The sequence below is a fragment of the Molothrus ater genome, chromosome 16 (assembly GCF_012460135.2).
Source record: "Molothrus ater isolate BHLD 08-10-18 breed brown headed cowbird chromosome 16, BPBGC_Mater_1.1, whole genome shotgun sequence".
In the NCBI taxonomy this organism is placed as follows: domain Eukaryota; kingdom Metazoa; phylum Chordata; class Aves; order Passeriformes; family Icteridae; genus Molothrus; species Molothrus ater.
In genome coordinates this window covers 8,490,477-8,508,599 of record NC_050493.2, presented here as the reverse complement: position 1 = coordinate 8,508,599, position 18,123 = coordinate 8,490,477, and the positions used below count along the sequence as shown (strand labels likewise).

Here is an 18,123-nt window from a genome sequence, read left to right as displayed (position 1 = left end):
TGAATGCAATTAGAGTGTAATTAATTATCAAATAGCTATGTTCCTTTTATTCTGAGCATTGTAACAATCACTGAGATCGGCACAAAATCCTGAATACATGGCACATTGTTTTGTGCTTTCCCTATAGAGTCCATTGGAGATTTCCTGGACAACAAACACAAGTAGTGGATACATAATGTATTTCCAGACATATAAAAGTTTCATCCTTGCGGGCCCACTGGGAGAGGGATGCTTGAATGTAACTTTTAATTGTAGAGCTGAGAAATGAAATGCAGATAAGGGATGGTTACTGTAACTGGCACCAGACCAAAGTAAATGTTGGATGCAGCTATCCGTATCCATGAATACATGAGTAACTTTATGCACTTGTGTTGTTTAATTGGATTCTGTGGGACTGTGAATTTGAGTACTCTTATTCATGTGTGGGTGTTGTCTGAGGATCAGGCTGTTGCGAGTGCTTTCATTGTGGCAGAGGAACAATTTCACGGTGGCTGTGGATGAGGCGGTGTCTGACCCTGCTCTGCCCACCGCGGCCCCACAGATCCCATCTCCGGGGCAGCGCTCGGCACCGCCGCAATCACAGCAGCACGAGAAATTATTCCCAATAAAAGCTGCAGGCAGGCTCGGGGTGCTCTCCCTGACGGCTGGGCGAGCTGCTGGCCCTGAGCGGCTCCCCGGGTCCCGGTCCCAGATCCCGGGTCCCGGTCCCAGATCCCGATCCCGATCCCGGTCCCGCGCGGGCTCCGCGCCCCCCCTGAGCCGGTGCTGCGGCGCCACCTGGCGGCCAGGGGGCGGAGGCGCGGGCGCTCAGGTGAGTTTAGGCGAGCACAGGGGGGCTCAGAGTGAGCTCGGGTGAGTTTAAGGGAGCACAGGAGGGCTCAGGTGAGCTTTGGTGAGTTTAGGGGAGCACAGGGGGGCTCAGGTGAGCTTTGGTGAGTTTAGGGGAGCACAGGAGGGCTCAGGGTGGGCTCAGGTGAGTTTAGGCGAGCACAGGGGGGCTCAGAGTGAGCTCAGGTGAGTTTAAGGGAGCACAGGAGGGCTCAGAGTGAGCTCAGGTGAGCTTTGGTGAGTTTAGGCGAGCACAGGAGGGCTCAGGGTGGGCTCAGGTGAGTTTAGGGGGGCTCAGGTGGGCCCGGCCGCCCCTCCGGCCCGCGCACCCGTGGGTGCCGCCCTTGCCCACCCCTTTGCCCAGCCCTGCTGGTCTCAGTTAAGCGCAGGCGGGAGCGCTGCCCCTCCATGAGCACGGCCCCGCCTGCGCTCCGTGCGCTCGGTTCTGTCCGGCCGTGCTCTCCTGATGTTCGTAACAGCCCGGAATTGACATTCAAGAGAGAAGAATGCTGCGTGTTCTAATGGTTTTCCGAGAAATTTTCCAAGAGCGGTGCTCTAGTGCTGAGCTCAGCTTTCCATGGCAGGTTTTACTGGTTTGAGATGGAAAATAGCTGTTAAAAATGGAGAGGGAGGAAAAAGAAAACACCTCAAAGTCTAGTGATGACAGGTTGGAATACAATTATCTGAGCTTCTCCTGGCTGGAAAGCCCTGCAATACTGAGGGCTGCAGGAGACTCTTGGAATGATACTGCAAGAAGCTTGAAAAATATGTTCCATATTGTCCCTAAGCTTTATGTGGCAGGGTGAAACAGCCAAATTTCATTGGTAGAACACATCAGAGTTCCTTATGTAATTCTTCTCTTTCATCACAGTAGTTTTACTTGTGTTTTCTAACATAAGCACTTACCTGAATATGCTGCGGGCATTCTAGAATATCATGGTGTACCTGTGGGCTACACAACACAAATTAGAGTATTTGAAGGATTTATCAAGTTACCACTCTTCTTGCCAGCTTATGCAGCTAAGAAAAGGTGGACCATGAAGTCCAGCTTTCTAATATCCACAAACAGATTTTGGGGCAGAGAGGCTGATTCCAGGTCCATCAGCTGTGAGTGTGGCTCTGATGATTCCAATCAGTTTCCTCTGTCATAATGTGAATGGAGCAGAGCAAAGAGCCAGTCCATTTCTAACTCCTCCTTCTGATTAACGAAAATAGTAGCGTGTAAAGGTAAAGCTTCTTCCCCTAAATCAGGATTTGCTCCCTGGCTGCCATGTAAAAATAACTCCAGAACAATATCTGGAGACACTGGACCTCTCCTCTTTCAGTTGTATCACTTGGAAATTGCTCATTTGCTGAATTGAGGTTGTTCCAAATCTTAGTTTGATGCAAGGCTTGGATTACACAGGCTGCTTTTCAGTGGGATTTACATGAGAAAAGATAGCGTTCTCCACACTCACATACTTTCATTTCTGCTTTTCATTGCTTTTCTTAGTTTGCTGCAATACTGAGAATTGCTGTTCTCTTCACTGAGGGAAGGCTGGTGACTTTGACAGCTGCTGGGGTATCCATAGTCTATCACTCACAACAGCAAGTCACAAGAGCTGAAATTCTGCCTGCATCTCTCAAAATAGGTTAGGTAGTTAGCAGAAACATTAACAGAGCCATTCCTTATACATTATGATTAATTGAGCATGAATTATGAATTATAGTTCACATTTGGTGCTCAGCATGCTGCTTAGGAACACTTGTCACATGTGGTACTCTTCCATTTTCTAGAAAGAATTAAAGGATGTTTACAGAGGAGAAGGAAGTATTTTGATGTTATGTTGCATAAATTGGAATAGCTTCACTGTTCAGTGATTTTTAGTTTGGATTTCACCCAGCATTACTCAAGGGATAATTTTACCCAATTTTTATTGTGTTTCTTCCTTCAGATATTTTGTTGTTTGTGGGTTGTGTATTCCCTCTCCACTCCCATTTCAAGGGAGTTCCTGATACTCAGGTTTGTGACTTCAACTTCGTTCCTAATCTAGGTGCTGTAGGGCAGGCCAGCAATATTCTGCTTTTGGGGCAAAAATAATATTTTAGGCTTTACATCTGTTTGGGTTTTTTATTTAATAAGGCAGAAAATGAGAGTTTTAAAATCAATGTTATTTCACTACATCATTAACATAATGGTAGTGGGGATGAAAGAGCTGTACTGAGCCCAGAAGAAACACTAAAAATTTAATACACTGCATTACATGTAAATCTGGACAGGTATTTATGCCACAATTTTTACGAAGCAGGAAAACATAACTACATGCTGGGACTGAAGAGGTTGTTCTGTTCTGGTGTTATGCTAACATTACATTTTTTGGCTGAGTTCTAAACAGAATAATTCTGGTTAAACACCCCAAAAATTGTGGTTTTTTTCACCAAATTCACCCCAGCCTCTGAATCTTCTAATCCAAATCCCCCTCAGTTTGTCCCTCCAGCACATTTCTCTGCGCCACCTCTTTTCTCTCAGTCCCAGCCATGACCTTCAGCTCCCAAGGAAGGTCCTGATTGCATGTAAAACCCTGGTGACAGAAAGGGGATTGCCTGGGCTGGAGACAAGGACTGATTTGCACCCAGGGGCCTCTGCTGGGCACGTCCTGGGGAGGGCTCTCAGAGCAGCACAGGCCCTGTGACTGTGACACAGCAACATCAGCTTCTCCCAGCATGAACAGCCCCTGGAGGCCCTTCTTTCACTCCCACATCTACACTGCACATTGCGGATCACTTAAATCTTCTCTGGGGTTTGTTCTTTCTTCATTATGTTATTATTAAAATAATCAACACTTAGTGCTACTTACAATGGGATCAAGTGGGGGAAAAAAGTTCTTCAAGCCACTGATTTATTTTGAAAGTAATTCTGCCCTGTGTTTACTTATACAGATAAATCCAAGGTTCTAATTAAAACAGCTGCATGTGCAAATGTAAATGGATTTTTGCTTCTGCTTTGAAGGTGCTCATACATAGGTCTTGAAATTTCTTTGTGAGCCTCATGGCTCTCCCATGGGATGTTTTCCACAGGCCAACCACAATGTGGGTAATCAATTGTAAAGAACAAATTCTGGTAGTGAAACATCAATTTTTAAAGTAACTGTGAAGAGTAAATTGAAAAGAAGATGTAGTTTGTCTGTAGAAAATTCCCAATCAGAGAAAGTGATGATGGTTTAGAACTGAGGATGTTACCCAGTCTTAGAGACCTTATTTTTACAAGCTCTAATACTTTTGATTTTGAGAAAGATCTTGCAAAACAAGATCCCTCTACATGTAATTTATTTAGAGGCAAGTATGTGCTGGAAGAATACACAAAGTAAACCAGAAAGCAGAGAATCACAGTAAAATCTGAATGAAATTAGTCAGCAAAGAGTATGGCATGAACACTATGGCAACCTTCTTATTCAAGGAAGGTATAAGGACGGGTTGTCTGGATGTTATCCACAGTCTCCTAGAGACAGGCCTTGACAAGCCTAAAAAACAAATGTTATTTATTGTCTAAGGGCCAAGGGTACCACAACAGAGGAACTAGTACATATTACATCAAATCTAAATATTTTAGCAGTAATTATGGTTATTGTATACAGAGTATAAATATACATTAATAGAATTTTTGAACTGGTGGAATTGGATTGATCTGGAAATTCTCAATTAAAGTTCCCAGTTCCTACAAACTGCTAACCCACCCCTATTGGCACTTAGTGCCATGTCTTAACTTGTCCTACCTCATTATTTAATTAATATTTGTTTCTGTAACACTAATTTTAATAGTGTAGTTTAAGCATATGAGCTAATCTGAAATTCTTTATAATTAAAGTAGAATACATCACTAAAAATGATAATTTGTCCAGAACGACCTTTTCCCTACATTTATAAATTGAAAAAAATATAAAAAAATCACAGGGACCATTTTTGTAATCTTCTTTCAGCTTGCACAGACATTAGTTATGCCTTGGACCTTTTAAAGGGATTTTTTTCCCTAAACCTCCCTTGATTTGACCTTCAAACTAGAGATGATGAAGATTATTCCCTGCAGGTCCAGGGTGAGGCGTTCTATCGGCGGTTTTGATCCCAGCCTTTCTGTGCAGTGCCCAGCTGCAGAGTCAGCCAGCCCGTTTTCCTGACCTCTGCTGTGCTAAACAACCTAGCCTTGGTTTTTTGATGTGAATCTTGATTCTCTTTTATTTTAACAAACAATTTCAGCCCCTAGAACTTCTCAGCCAAAAGGGTGTTCCTCCTATCCCCTGTGCTTTCATCACTCCTTTGGTTTTGACACCTCTCACTTTATTAACTTCACCCACTGTGGGTGTGGTGCTGGATTTAGTATTCTGATCATGGCTGAGACAGTGTAGGGTCTAAATAGCTTATTCTTTAAATGCTGAGTCACAGCAGGATTGTATTTTGGCCATGAGGAAAGAGGAAGATGCCCATGCTCTCAAGATTTCTGCAGTTTCTGTGCCTACTGAGTTTGTGGTTTTGTTGTGTTTTTGCTGGTACATTTTCTTGCGAGGGAGGCTATACTACAGTACTTATCTTCTCTGTGCTTGTGCTGGCTCTCGGGGGAAATTTGGCCTTTTTAGTATGCAGTTCAAACACTGTCTGAAAAGGAGTCATGGTTTGGATAATAATTTTTCAAACAAATTTAATACACTGATTTCCTTGGGATGAAGATAAAGTACCATTCCATCCAAGATGCACCTAAAGGGCAACTTGTTTGAGTTAAGTTTACTGAAACAGAAGTGACAGAATATCAATTTGTTTTCTAACTTCATGTCATAGTTGAGAATCAAATAAGCAATTACACAAGAGTAAATTGGATTTATTTCAGTATCAGATTTGCAGTTCACTTGTTGGTTTATTTGATTGAGATAAAATAGCCCTTCATTTTACAATAAACATGCTCAAGTATTGCATTTGTTTCTTGGCTCCTTCAAGAGCTTGTAGTTCCTCAGCCTAGAGTTGAAAACATTCCTGATAGATAACATGTGACTGGCTGACTTAACACCAGAAGGCTCCCCTGTAGCAAGGTGAGGAACAGTCCCAAATGTCTCTCGCTTTGCAATGAGGTGACTTCTAAGCTGGTGCCAATTTATTCATGTCAACTTCTTCCATCATTTGCATTTACCAAAACATCAAAATTAAGTGTAAAAATAAGACTTCATACATATGTATTTGCTTAGTCGAAGGCTTCAACCAAGTGTAAATATAGATCCAAGTTATATGACCCAAAAAGGGTAAAACTTTATCTTTTGTTTTAGAAATATGGCATTTTAAGATTCTTCCTAGATTTTTCCAAATGTTCAGATGCCTATAAATAATCCAAATTATCCTACTAAAAGGAAGCAAATTTCAGCAGGCTTCCTCTTTCTGTTTACCAAAGAGCTTTTACTGTAATTTGCTTTGTTACTAATTATGATTTACACAAATGTTGCTGCTCCCTAATGCTACCTAAGCTCCTAGAGAGCTCCAAGTATTACTTCAAAGAACTGTATGTGCTCACTTCTTGGCCTCCTGCTCAAGGTGATGGAATTGCTTCCTTCCCCTGCACTCACCCACCATGTATTTTGCAAAACGTGTCAAATTAGACTCTCCCAATTCCATTTTCTCAATCTGAATTAATTCCCATGGTGGAGAGGAAAAGATCGTGTTGCTTTTGTTTCAGTTCATCTTTAATACAGAATTATTTTGGAACATTCTATTACAAATTACTTCTGTATTAAAAAAGCACATTTTTTTATCTAGAATTGTAACGCCTCTCTAGGCCAAACAGAATTTTGATGAAATGTATGAAGCTTTTTGCCAAATCCCTGAGCCACTGAGAGTCATTCCATTCTACACAAATCAAATTCGTGCATTTATAATAAGTGTTAAAGAAAATCCAAACATGACAATTGAGGTTTTACAAGCCTGAAAATTATAGCCCAGCCATGATGAGTGATGTTCTGACAGCAATGAAAGTGAAATTTGGCGGCCCAAAGCCGTATTTAGCCGTTTGCTGTAATGGCTGTGCTCACCATGAATTCTGAAGGAGAGATGCAATCTCAGCCATGCAGTTGCAGTGCATGCAACATGCAAGAGACAGGGATCTGAATATCTGCTGGCAGCCAGAGGGGTGAGCTCAGTCAATTAAAAGCTGCATTAGCCTCTGAATGAGGGGCTCAGAGGAGCTGGCCACGCAGGGCTCTGCTGGAGCTCACAGGCACTGCCCAACCCCGCTGCCACTGCCCGCTGGGGTGGGAAATGCAGCTTGGTGGGAGCTGCCAGCCTTCCACAAACACTGAATTCAGGCCTCCTGTTTCTGCTCTTTGCAAATATTTCTTAAGCTATTGTTGGATCTTCTTATTGCAGTTGTTCCTCTAGATTCTTTCAATGAAATAATACTATATATTCATACTGTGTTTATTTTTCTAGCATCCTGATTTGCAGATAGGAAATGTCAAATTCATCTGTGTTTCCATGTGTGCCCCTTTGCTTCACCTGCTAGCACGTTCTGTAGTATTGCAGCATATTGGGATGGAAGGGATCCTGAAAACTCATTTTGACCTCGGGGAAAATCAGAAGCACTGAAGCCATTCCAACAGCTTATCCATCTAAACCGTTTTTGGAGTCCTCACAACTTCCCTAAATGATCCTGACAGTGCCTAGAAAGTTTTATTAATGTCTTTCTAAACATTTTCTTGTTGTAATTGAACTCAGAACAATTAATTTCTTTTCTCTTTGCAGCAGTCTTAGGTCTATTTAAAGGCCATGAGCGTATCTACTAATAATGTCCCAAGATACATAATACATATTTTCATGTATCTTTTTCTCCCCTTACGACACAGCAGATAGGCTGTGTCACGGAATTTACCATTTCCAATGTTACCCCATGCTGGATTAAGACTTGGATAGTTTGCTCAATGACTTTCAGCAAGGGGTGGTAAAGGATACAGGACTTTCTCCTCCACAAGATTTTTAACTGTTCCTGTGACACTTGTGCTTGGTCAACAGTAATATTTTGCAGGTTAGTCTAGAGGAGGAAGCAAATGGAAATGTGAGACAAAGAACAGCAGAGGCAGAAGTGTTTCTCCATGTTCAGAGTGCTCATTTTCATTTCTCCATAGTAAGGCTAAGTGGTTTTTTTAGCCCTTTTGCACAATTACTTAGAAACCTGGGGAGGGGTTGCTGTTTTCACTCATTTTCACTTCCTTTCCAGTCCAGCTGTGTCAGAGGACAAGATCACCATTCTCAAATAGTCTTCACTGCTCTGAAGGAGAGCAGTTTGTGAGAGTGCTGTCTAATAGGCTTCTGACAGAGCCAGCTGGGTAAGTTTAAAATTTATAAATGGATAGTCCAAGCTATGTTAGACAAATTTGCTTGAGGAACTGTAGGAGTGTTCCTGTAAATGTTTTCAATAGAATTATCTCCACTAGGGCATGGTGATAAGTACTATCAAGGCTTGGAGGACGTAAGAAAAGTAAGTTGGACATGTGATTCAAAGAGACAAAGGCCCAGAGCTTGCCACAATACTGCTTTTAGGGGAATGGCCAAGACCCTAAGAACAGGCAGCAGTGTTTTGCAAAGAGGGTTAGAAATGTTAGGCCAAGGTGAAGCTAAGAGCTGGTGCCCCTGCAGCCAGACCCCAGGGTAGGTATGGTATCAGCCACTGACTGCTCTGGGTCACTTGCATTGCTGTAAGTCAGGAGCCAGCACAGTGAAGTCCAAAGATGCCCTGCTGTAAGAGCAAAATCAGGCATTTTTTCCATGTGCTGGGATTTATTTGCTGTTCAGGATTTACAGTCATTTCTGGCAATTGCTTCTTGCAGCCACAAAACCAAGTATATACTATACTGAAGCACAGCAATAACAAGATTTGAATGTCATTAGGGGCTGCTCCTACACATCTTGTATTAAAGCAGCTAAGTGTTTAACCCATGAATAGAACTCCTATTATCTTTGCTTTTGAAACCTCAGCATAGATCACTTAACCACTCTGCAAGAAATCCCGTGAGAGACCAACAACAGCAGGGAACAAAGTCAGGCAAGAAATAGCAGATTGTATCTTCTAGACCTTTTTAAATACATTTTTCATATGAGTGCAGGCAACTTGAATATTACTCCTAATATAGATTAATGTAAAACAGATTTTTGCAGAGCATGAGGCTCTGAGAATTTGGCCAGATAGTTTTTTCACTGAAAAGCTCTGCCAATTATATACAGCACAAAGTAGAGAATAATGCATGAAATGCATAATATGCCTTTTTCTTCACTAGATGGAACTTAAAAATAAATTATACAGATCCTCTTTGCTTTTTTCATCTGTGCTCAGATAAATCTCAGTCTGAGGTAAGAATCTGTTCCAGTGGAGCTTATCTAGCAGAATGAGGTACCAAATTTGTTGGTTCAGTTTCCAGGCAAGAATGTGGCCATTTGAGAAGTTTCAGTATTGTATAGGATCAGCTGTAGTCTCATCAACAGTTGTGTAAATCTGGAGGATCAAGGTTAAGAAGGTAAGAGCAGTGTGAGATCTGCCTGTATATAACTTTTTGAGAAGGAATCTAGAGCCTCTTTTTTGGCTAACAAGCAAATTACCTTATTCACTAAATTATATTTTATGAATAGCAGCTGATCTGCATAGCATCATTTTGTAAGGCCTTAACTCAGCAAAGCTCTAAGAACATGTTTTGATTGAAGCCCTTGCATATGTCCCCAAATTCAAGGGGACCATAAATGTCATTAAGTGCTTTCTTGGGTTGAGACCTAATTGCTTGAATTTAATAGGAATTTCAGGTGCTTATTTACATCATGAGAGATATAAAATATTTTATTGTAATACTTTCCAGCAAAAGAAAGGCCTAATGCAAAACTTTCACTAATCAAGAAAGGTGTGTGCCACTATTACATCAAATTGCAATGCTAGAAGCCATCCCAGGGCAAAAGAGCCACGTCACATGAGTCACCTTGTTGAAAATGCAGATTGTGTTGAAGATCATTGTGTTGTGGATCATTCATGTGTTGTCAAAATTTACTACAATTCAGAAGTTGGATTAAAATTCATCATAACATTTTGTTTGATCTTAAGGGTGACTTGCACAATATATACAAATAACTTGTTATGTGGACTTCCTGAAGAATTTATCTTATCCTGTAATTTGGAGAATACTTGAATTGTTTTAAGAGCATGGTGTGATCACTTTGGGTCTGCTTATTTTCCACTTCACTGAATAATATTTATTTTCTTAATTTTCTCTGACTGTACAAGAAATATAACACCTTTTAGGATCAGTCCTGGGACAAAGTATTGCAATTTAAATTCCAATCCCTAATCTGTATTCTGTGAGCTACACTTTAATCCATGGCATCTACTTGTCTATTCAAAAGGCCTATACATATATATCCTGGATTTTGTGCATAGAGGCATTTAGGAATTTGAGCAATTCTGCAATGCAGCATGTGAACTGCACAGGCAGGTGTCTCCTGCAAATCATCTCACCACCACAACAGTGGCAAACACTTCGTGGCCTTTTGGAGCAGAATGTTCTCCAGGTGAGTTGTCAGATGTGTGTCATACCCACAACTTAATAATGAAATAGGTGGAAGGAATCAGTAATTTCAGCACTGAGTTGTCAAGGCAAGAACTGTACTATTCAAAAGGTAGAACTGCAGTCATGTAGGTATCTCCATCTTATAAGGCAGACCTGAATGCAGTAGAAGCAGCAGAATTTAGTTTCTCCCTCAGTGAGACCACAGAGCAAACAAGCCTCTGCCTCCAGCAGCCCTCACTGAAGAGTCAGCACATCCACAGTGTTTCTATGTGAGATGAGTATCAATTTTAAAAACTGATGGAGCTGCAGTGGTGGGCACCAAACCATGCCCTCCTTAGAAGTGGTTACAACAGGATGTGCTGTACTGTGGTGTAAGTGGGCCATGTCCATGCACAGCTGATTTGTGCAGCTGCAGGCTGACACACCAGCACACAAACCACTGATTCCAGGTGTGTGCAAACCAGCACTGAGCAGTAGCCTCTGCTCAGGCATGGTCAGCAGCACAGCTCTGCTAATTGCAGGGAGCTGGTGTGTTTTGTGTGAGGTTGCTGATGTGGACAGATAGGTTTACCAGCTCTTTTTCCTCCCAGCCCTCAAGTTCATCAAAGCAGAAATGATTATGAAGCCCAAACCATACAGACCAACACTGGGATTAGCTCAGTTGTTTGGAGCATAGTGCTAATAGTGCCAAGGTTGTGGGCTGGATCTCTGTATGGGCCATTCACTTAAGAGTTGGACTTGATGATCCTTGTGGGTCCCTTCCAGCTCAGAAGATAAAATATATGACACAGTCATCTCTGCCATACATGGACTAATGCCTTACTTTAAAAAAAACCCCTGTATTTCTTTTAAGGCACATCAAATACCTTGTCTGAAAACTTCCTTTTCTTGTAGCATCCAAATTACAGCCAAACAGGTTTTTGCACCTGCTTTTGCTAATGACTTTCTAAATACAGAAAGATTAATTATAGTTATCAAGTTTGTTTGCTTAAATTTGTATAATTGTCTTTGCTCTCTAATATCCCACATAGCCCATGGTGTTGGCAGACCAGTGTCAGAGGGAAGCTGAAACACTCTTTTGCCAGCTCATATGTTAGAAACTGCAGCAGGAAATCAGGCTACCTGTTCAGTTCCCCTCTCCCAGGGCAAATGGCACAAATGCACGTCCCCCACTCCCTGCCCTGGGAAGCTTTGTCCAAGGGTTTGGAGACTTTATGCAGAAGCTCAGGCAAATGTCCCTGTCACACACTGGTAAAGAGTCCCAGCCCCACCTGACACATTCTGCTCTGTGGGACTGCCCAGTGTGTACAAGGGACACGAGTGCCTCGGTGGTAGCAGATGATCTGTTGAGGCTGCCAATGCTGGGTTTGACATACCTTCATAAGCAATGTTTCCTGACAGAAAAGCTGATTTATGTTAAATCAACCACAACAAAATGGCTCTGTTTATGAAGAACAGTCACACTATTTAATCAGATATGTTTTCAGAGCAAGCTTTCATACAGATGAAGTTGTATCATATCAGGAGGTTAAGAATAAAACTTTGTCTTTAAAATACTTTCCAGTGTTAGGAAAAATGAAAGACTATGGAAATCTTCTTTAAAACCTTGTTTCCTTTCTAGTTATTCTTCTGTCAACAAGTGATAGCAATAACTCAGCAGAAGTTTAGACACATAGAAAATATTCCAGGTGATTACTGGGATAAATCTCTACATGCACTTTGCACAGATATGTCATCATAGTAAATGTAGTCTAAAAACTGTTGGGTGTCCTGAAAAACTGGCTAATCATGTAAACACAACCTACAAAGTCAATCTTAATGAAAAAGTCTCTTTATTCCATCTCTTCTCCTCTGATTACTTTCCTTTGTGTACCACTTGTCTTTTTCCATCAAGTGGACAGAAAAAAAAGCAAAACCTAGGATGGAAGCCCAAGCCAAAGAAATCTTCTGCATCTAAACAAAATGATATTTGCAACAGGCAGTGGTTAGTTCTAATTTAGATAATCCAAAGTAGGTCACCTTCATGAGTCTTCCAGACTTTCCAACTTAGCAACTCAGATGGATAATAAAACAATTTTTAGTTAATGAGAGAACATCAGAAAAAAAAGAACTGCAGGAAGCTGTGAACTGCAGTATCTCCTCACTGAGACAGAATGCCACATGGCAAGAACAGATGGGTAATCCTTCCGTGATTATCCTCGACCACTGGCTGAAAGAAAAAGCTGTCACAACATGGAGGGCTGTATATAAAGTACATCTACAGCCATTTCCCCTCATTGATAGTAAAAGGTTTTATATGCAAGACATTATAAAGAAAAAGGGATGCTTTAATGTGATGGTGAAGGGAATAATTCTTCCATTTTCCTTCACTTCCTGAAGTGGAGCATATGCCAAGGTCTTGAACTAAATTTATCTCTCAGAAGGAAGGTGTAATATACATCCCACATCCATATCAGGTATTTCATACAAACTGAACATAGAACCTGCTTTTATTGTTGCTGAATCCTGACACAGTATGTTCAGTTGATAATTTATAGACAGTGTTACCAGAATGAAATGCTGGTGTCAAAAATTTGGCTTTTGCATATTCATTGACACCAAAGTTTGCATTTGTGATGTGGCAAAATGAAACCAGAGTGGATTAAGAAAGGTTTGCTGAAATCTCAAGTTTTACAAAACCACCAGTATGGAAGGCATTTCTTGCATGCAATGGTCGTATCTCCTTTGACTTTAGTTCTGTCCATGCACGTAAGAGAGAGCCTGAATTTATAACCCACTTGGAGGGTAGCCTGATATAAAATGAGTACCTGGTAAAGAATCTTGGTTTTGTTTATGAAAAGAAAATATGAAAAAGTGCACATCCATGGTACAGGATACCTGAGTAGGGAAGAACACACATGTAAACCATAGAATGACTGAATTGCAGAACATTAAGTTAATGGTGGTTCTGTGGTTCCAAAAAAATCAAAATACACTTCCTCTACCTTTTAAGTCTAGCAATATACCAGCGTTTAAAACCAAAAAGCAATGTTTTGGGAACTTGTTGCAGAGCAGGCAGTGACCTGTAGTCTGAGATGGTGAAATTCTCAAGGAGTAATTCCTTACCCTGTTTTGCTCTTTTATATTTGATGTTTAGACTAGTAAGACTGCCAGACTCCCAGGGAAAAGGTCTATGTCCTCCATATGCACTAAAGGGATTAGGAGTCTTGTGTTGTTCTGGTAGTGATGGAAGCTAAAAAAAGAAAGACTTTGTCACTTCAGGGAAGGAGCCCAGTCTTCAGATGACATTGCTACTGCATATTACTCATTAAACACTTTCATGGCCTATTTCCAACCTTTTCTATTCCTAAGGCACATTCCTTAGGTGCTGTGATTTTTTTTTTTGATATCATAGGAATATACACAAATTTGCTATTTGTTCTGTATTCTTCACAGATTTTAAGACTGAGTATTTTAGAGATACCCATTCTTGGACAAATCAGTTCATTCACCTTTTTCCCCTTCATCTCATAACACATATCCAAAATCTAAATTTTGGTGTGATAAGGACTTGACTGTTTTTAAGAAAAATGCTAATCTTCACTCTGAAATAACTTAGTCTTCCAGTGATTACAGAATGTGCTTCGAAGCCGCCTATGAGTCAGGCTGTGAGTTGGAGTTCAGATAAGCCTGCAGTGTTTGTTCACCAGATGGACCATAAGCTCTGCAAAGTAGAGCAAAGGATATTGCTTATTAACACTGCTCCCAACTTCACTTATTTCTTTGTACAAAGTCTGGTTACTTGATGCAATTTTAGACTGTATTTACACTGTTAGGAGGAGGAAACAATTTTTTTTATAACAGGATAGGCAAATCTAGCAAAGTAGATCAGACTAAAATGGAACTGAGTATGGTTCCTTTATTACATCATTTTAAGTAGGCAAGATTGATACTCTCCACTTCTCAAACACACCCACACTGAATTTACATACCTGTGCAGTGGCAAAAAAATATTTAAATCAATTGTCTTGAGATTTTAGAGCAAATTAGCCCAGTCACAGTTGTTACCTGTGCTTAAAACACCAGCTCTTTGACAGTTATGTGCAACCAAGATAATACTTTTTAAGAATCAAATCTGGTTTTTCTCTTATATACTTTGTGTTAGATACTAATTCTTACCTAACATGGGGAATTTTCAGTGGTAACTCTCTCAAGTGTCTCTGTGTAACCTGATTAAATATTTTCTGATGCAACACAGCTCAATCAAGATGCCATTATTCATAAATGTTATAATAAGAAAAATCATTTAACAGTTTTATGCAATTCCTGATTTTAGTTTGTTCTTTGGATTGGTACAGTTAATTTCTTCAGTTTCTGTGATTTTTTTTTCATCTTCATATTCTCAAGATGTTCAGCCTTGCCCTCTTCCCTTTTTAGTTTGAATCAGCACAAGAAAAAAGTTATTAGTTATATTCTCTTCCTTCTAATTTGGCTGTTTTCTTTAGCTCAGAAGAAGGATGTTTCGAGCAGTTAGTGATCATTGGTTATACCACAATTTCAAAAATGAATGCCATACCTACTGCAATGTCCTCTCCAGATTTTACATGTCTCTAAATATGGGGAAAGGAGGATGTTGAAGGAGGAGTCTGCTCCTCTCTCTGCTCTGCTTTTTCTGTCAGTGCAGAAGTGTCTCAGGCTGGGGCTCCCACCCATACACAGGGCTGATTTTACACTGAAGACTCAGATCTTTATGGCCTATAAATTATTGTGGTTTGGATACAAATCTTCTCTCCAGAAGGGCTTTCAGTAGGACATGTGTGAGACTGAGCATGCACTGCTGTTCCTCACTGCCCTATCAGTCACAGTAATTGTATACAGAGATTAGGAACACCCAGAGACATTTTCCAGCATATATGTTACCCCATAAAATCTGGAGGAAATTTTCCAATAGGTCATAAAAATTTTAAGAACTATGGATCACAAGTTCATCCCAATTACTGCTGTACTCCTTTTATAGAAAGCAGCATTGCCCTGTGCTGAGGTATTGCCTGCCTTGGATGTTGCTGTTAGGGCTTTTAGCCATTTTAGGGTATCCATGGGAATGAGTCTCCCATTTCCCAATGAGGCATGCAGGATTGGAATCAGGTCCTGAGGCTCTTGGGAGTGCTTGGTCATTTGGCCTGTTCAGAGTCTGTTTCTTTTCTGGCACCATGAGCACCTCCTGCCATCTACAAGCCCAAGAGAAGGCTGCAGGGAGCAATCATTTACTAAGACCGTAATTTCCTTTTGAAGAGAAAAGCATTTAATCCCAAATAGAAGATGCTTTCATCTTATATTTGTCAGCAAATCTGCTTGACTGTGTTTACAATGCCCAATTATTTGATAGTTTGGAATAAAAATTATCCATCATCTTCCAAGCTGTGCAGAACCTGTCAGAATATTCAGGAACACTTTGAGCCCTTCTCATTTCTTTGTTCTATCAGCTCACTTCACTGTACTGTGGGACCAGCAAATCTGATGCATGTGCAACTGGTGTGGAAGCCTGACACTGTCAAAATTTGTTATCATGGGCTCTCTGCCATCACCTCAGCTGGCAAAAATGGGACACAGTTCCACTGCATGAATGGAAGGTCAGCCAGACGATGCTCTGCTGTCACACAGGAGGAGCCTTTCTGGGCTGACTTTCCTGGAAGTTACCAATGATGTATTTTGACCTCTCTGTTTTAGAGACGCCTCGCAGTCAGCGATACTCAGAGAGTGGCACTCCTTGAAACTGACACATGCTTCATCTGCTTGTGAAACGTTGCAACGAAAGATACCTCCTGTAAAATTTTATTTGTAGCCTCACTGGATCATTAGGAAAATTCCCTTTATAAAGGATGCTTATTATTACTTGTTGGAGTATTATTACTTGGAGTATTATTACTTGTTTCATTTTCTTCAGATCAGAAACTAAAGCACTTTCAATGGAAACAAAATCCCGCTGGTCTGCGCAAATCCTACCTGGCTGTCATTTTAAAAAGCAACTGTTCTTACCAGGAGATAATATTTTTTACCTTTGGATTTGGTTTGTAAAGTGGAATTAGGCTTAGAAAAAGAAGCACTGTGCAGGCAGATTAAAAAACCCTCCCTACTTCAGTCCTATCATCAGATAATGAGATCTCTCAGATTAGAAAGCCAATATCAGTACGGGAGAAAAAGGCAGCTGAACTCGTCCGTTATGTTCACTTTTTGAGACACTGGGCATTCAGTTACAGCCGCCTTGAGCCTGGTCCTTGCAGACCTCACCGGGGTGCGGAGGTGTTGCACCTTGCTCTGGCTCTCAATCCGCTGAGGTGAGATGATGCCAGGGACCCTTTCGCTTCAGGAAAAACAAAAACAAAAACCAAAACCATCAGCTTGGGGAAATCTGGGCCCTTTTTGCCGGTGAGCGGTCCGCAGGCGGGGGCTGCCGCCCGCCAGGTGCCGCGGCCGGGCGCGGTGAGGCCGCGCTCCCTCAGAAGATGGCAGTCACCGCCCGCCCGCCGCCGGCCGCCCGCCCGCCGGGAGCCGCCGCCGCCCCGCCCCGGCCCCTTCCCCTCACGCAGCGCCGGGGCCCGCCGAGCCCCCGCACCGCTCCTCCTCCGCCTCCAGCCCACCCTCCTCCTCCTCCTTCCTCTTCCTCCGCCAACCCCACCCCTGGCCCCGGGCCGGCCCGGCCGCGGGCTGCCGCGCCGCCAGGGCTCCCCGCCGGCTTCCCCCATCCCCACGCGCCGCGAACACCTCCTCCTCCTTCCCCCCCCTCCCTCCTTCCCCACCTCCGCCCTCCTCCTGCTGACGTCTGGCTCTGCCCGGCTGAAAACTCGGTGCCGCGGCGGATGCGGCGGCTCTCGGGAGCGCGGCGGCGGCAGCAGCAGCGAAGATGGTGGCGGCTCCGTGCGCCCGGCGGCTGGCGCGGCGCTCCCGCTCGGCGCTGGTGGCGGCGCTCACCGTGCTGCTCCTGCAGACCCTCCTCGTCTGGAATTTCTCTTCCCTCGACGCCGGCGAGGAGCAGCGCGGCGGCCGCGAGAAGCGAGACCGCGGCGGAGAGCAGCGGGGGCAGCCGCAGCGGCGCGGACCCGCCGCCCCGCACGGCAAGGCGCTGGTAGGCGGGGAGCGGGAGCGGCGGTGTCTCACGGCGTCTGGCGGCACTTCTGCCGGGACTGCGGCGCGGGCAACTTGGGGAAGCCGCCCCGGGGCTCGCGTTCCCGCGCCCCGCGTGGGCGCCTCCCGCAGGTGCCGCGGTGCGGGGCCGGTCCTGCCCCGGTCCGGCGGGAGAGCCCGGGGGGCCGCGGGGCAGAGGCAGAAAATGGATCCGTGGGATCCTCTCCCTTCCCCGAGAGAGGCATCTCTCGTCCCATCGCCCGCGCTGCCTGCCGCGGGCATCCCAGCATCCCCGAACTTCGCGGGAGAGCCGCCTGCCCCACACCGTCCTGGGGGTTTGTTTTACTGCTACTTTTTCCCACCCGGTAAAGCGCACAGGGGCTATTCTTTATTGCACAGCTCTAAGAGGCCCGGGAGGTGATGGGCAGTGAAATGTAATGCAATCATTTTATTAACCGCTGACAGCTCAGGGACACTGAAACTGTGCCCACACAGGATGAGGACCTAGTCTTTTATCTCATTCTTTTGCAAACTCTCCAGTTTTCATTCAAATGTCTCAGGCCTGAAACCAGAAGGGGTTGCAAATCTGGCTCTATTGCCTTTTGAGTTTTCTATTTTTGAGTTTTCTATTTTTGAGTTTTCT

The 18,123-nt window shown here is 43.1% G+C and overlaps 1 protein-coding gene and 1 long non-coding RNA gene across 5 annotated transcripts in view; one reads left to right on the top strand and one right to left on the bottom strand.

Annotated features, from left to right (window-relative positions):
* Positions 1-11,819: 11,819 nt before the first annotated feature.
* On the bottom strand, positions 11,820-17,443 carry LOC118692449 (uncharacterized). Its single transcript, XR_004981149.1, has 2 exons — positions 17,156-17,443; positions 11,820-16,719 (listed from the first exon to the last, which is right to left on the bottom strand). It is a non-coding gene; the product is annotated as an uncharacterized LOC118692449 (long non-coding RNA).
* The window catches only part of XYLT1 (xylosyltransferase 1), a 176,350-nt gene continuing 175,392 nt past the window's right edge, over positions 17,166-18,123 (top strand). For all 4 annotated transcript variants that reach the window (XM_036392271.1, XM_036392270.1, XM_036392269.1 and 1 more), the window contains exon 1: positions 17,166-17,481. In XM_036392271.1, the coding sequence (XP_036248164.1) occupies positions 17,260-17,481 (222 nt within the window). In that variant the 5' untranslated portion in view covers positions 17,166-17,259. The remainder of the gene's footprint in view (positions 17,482-18,123) is intronic.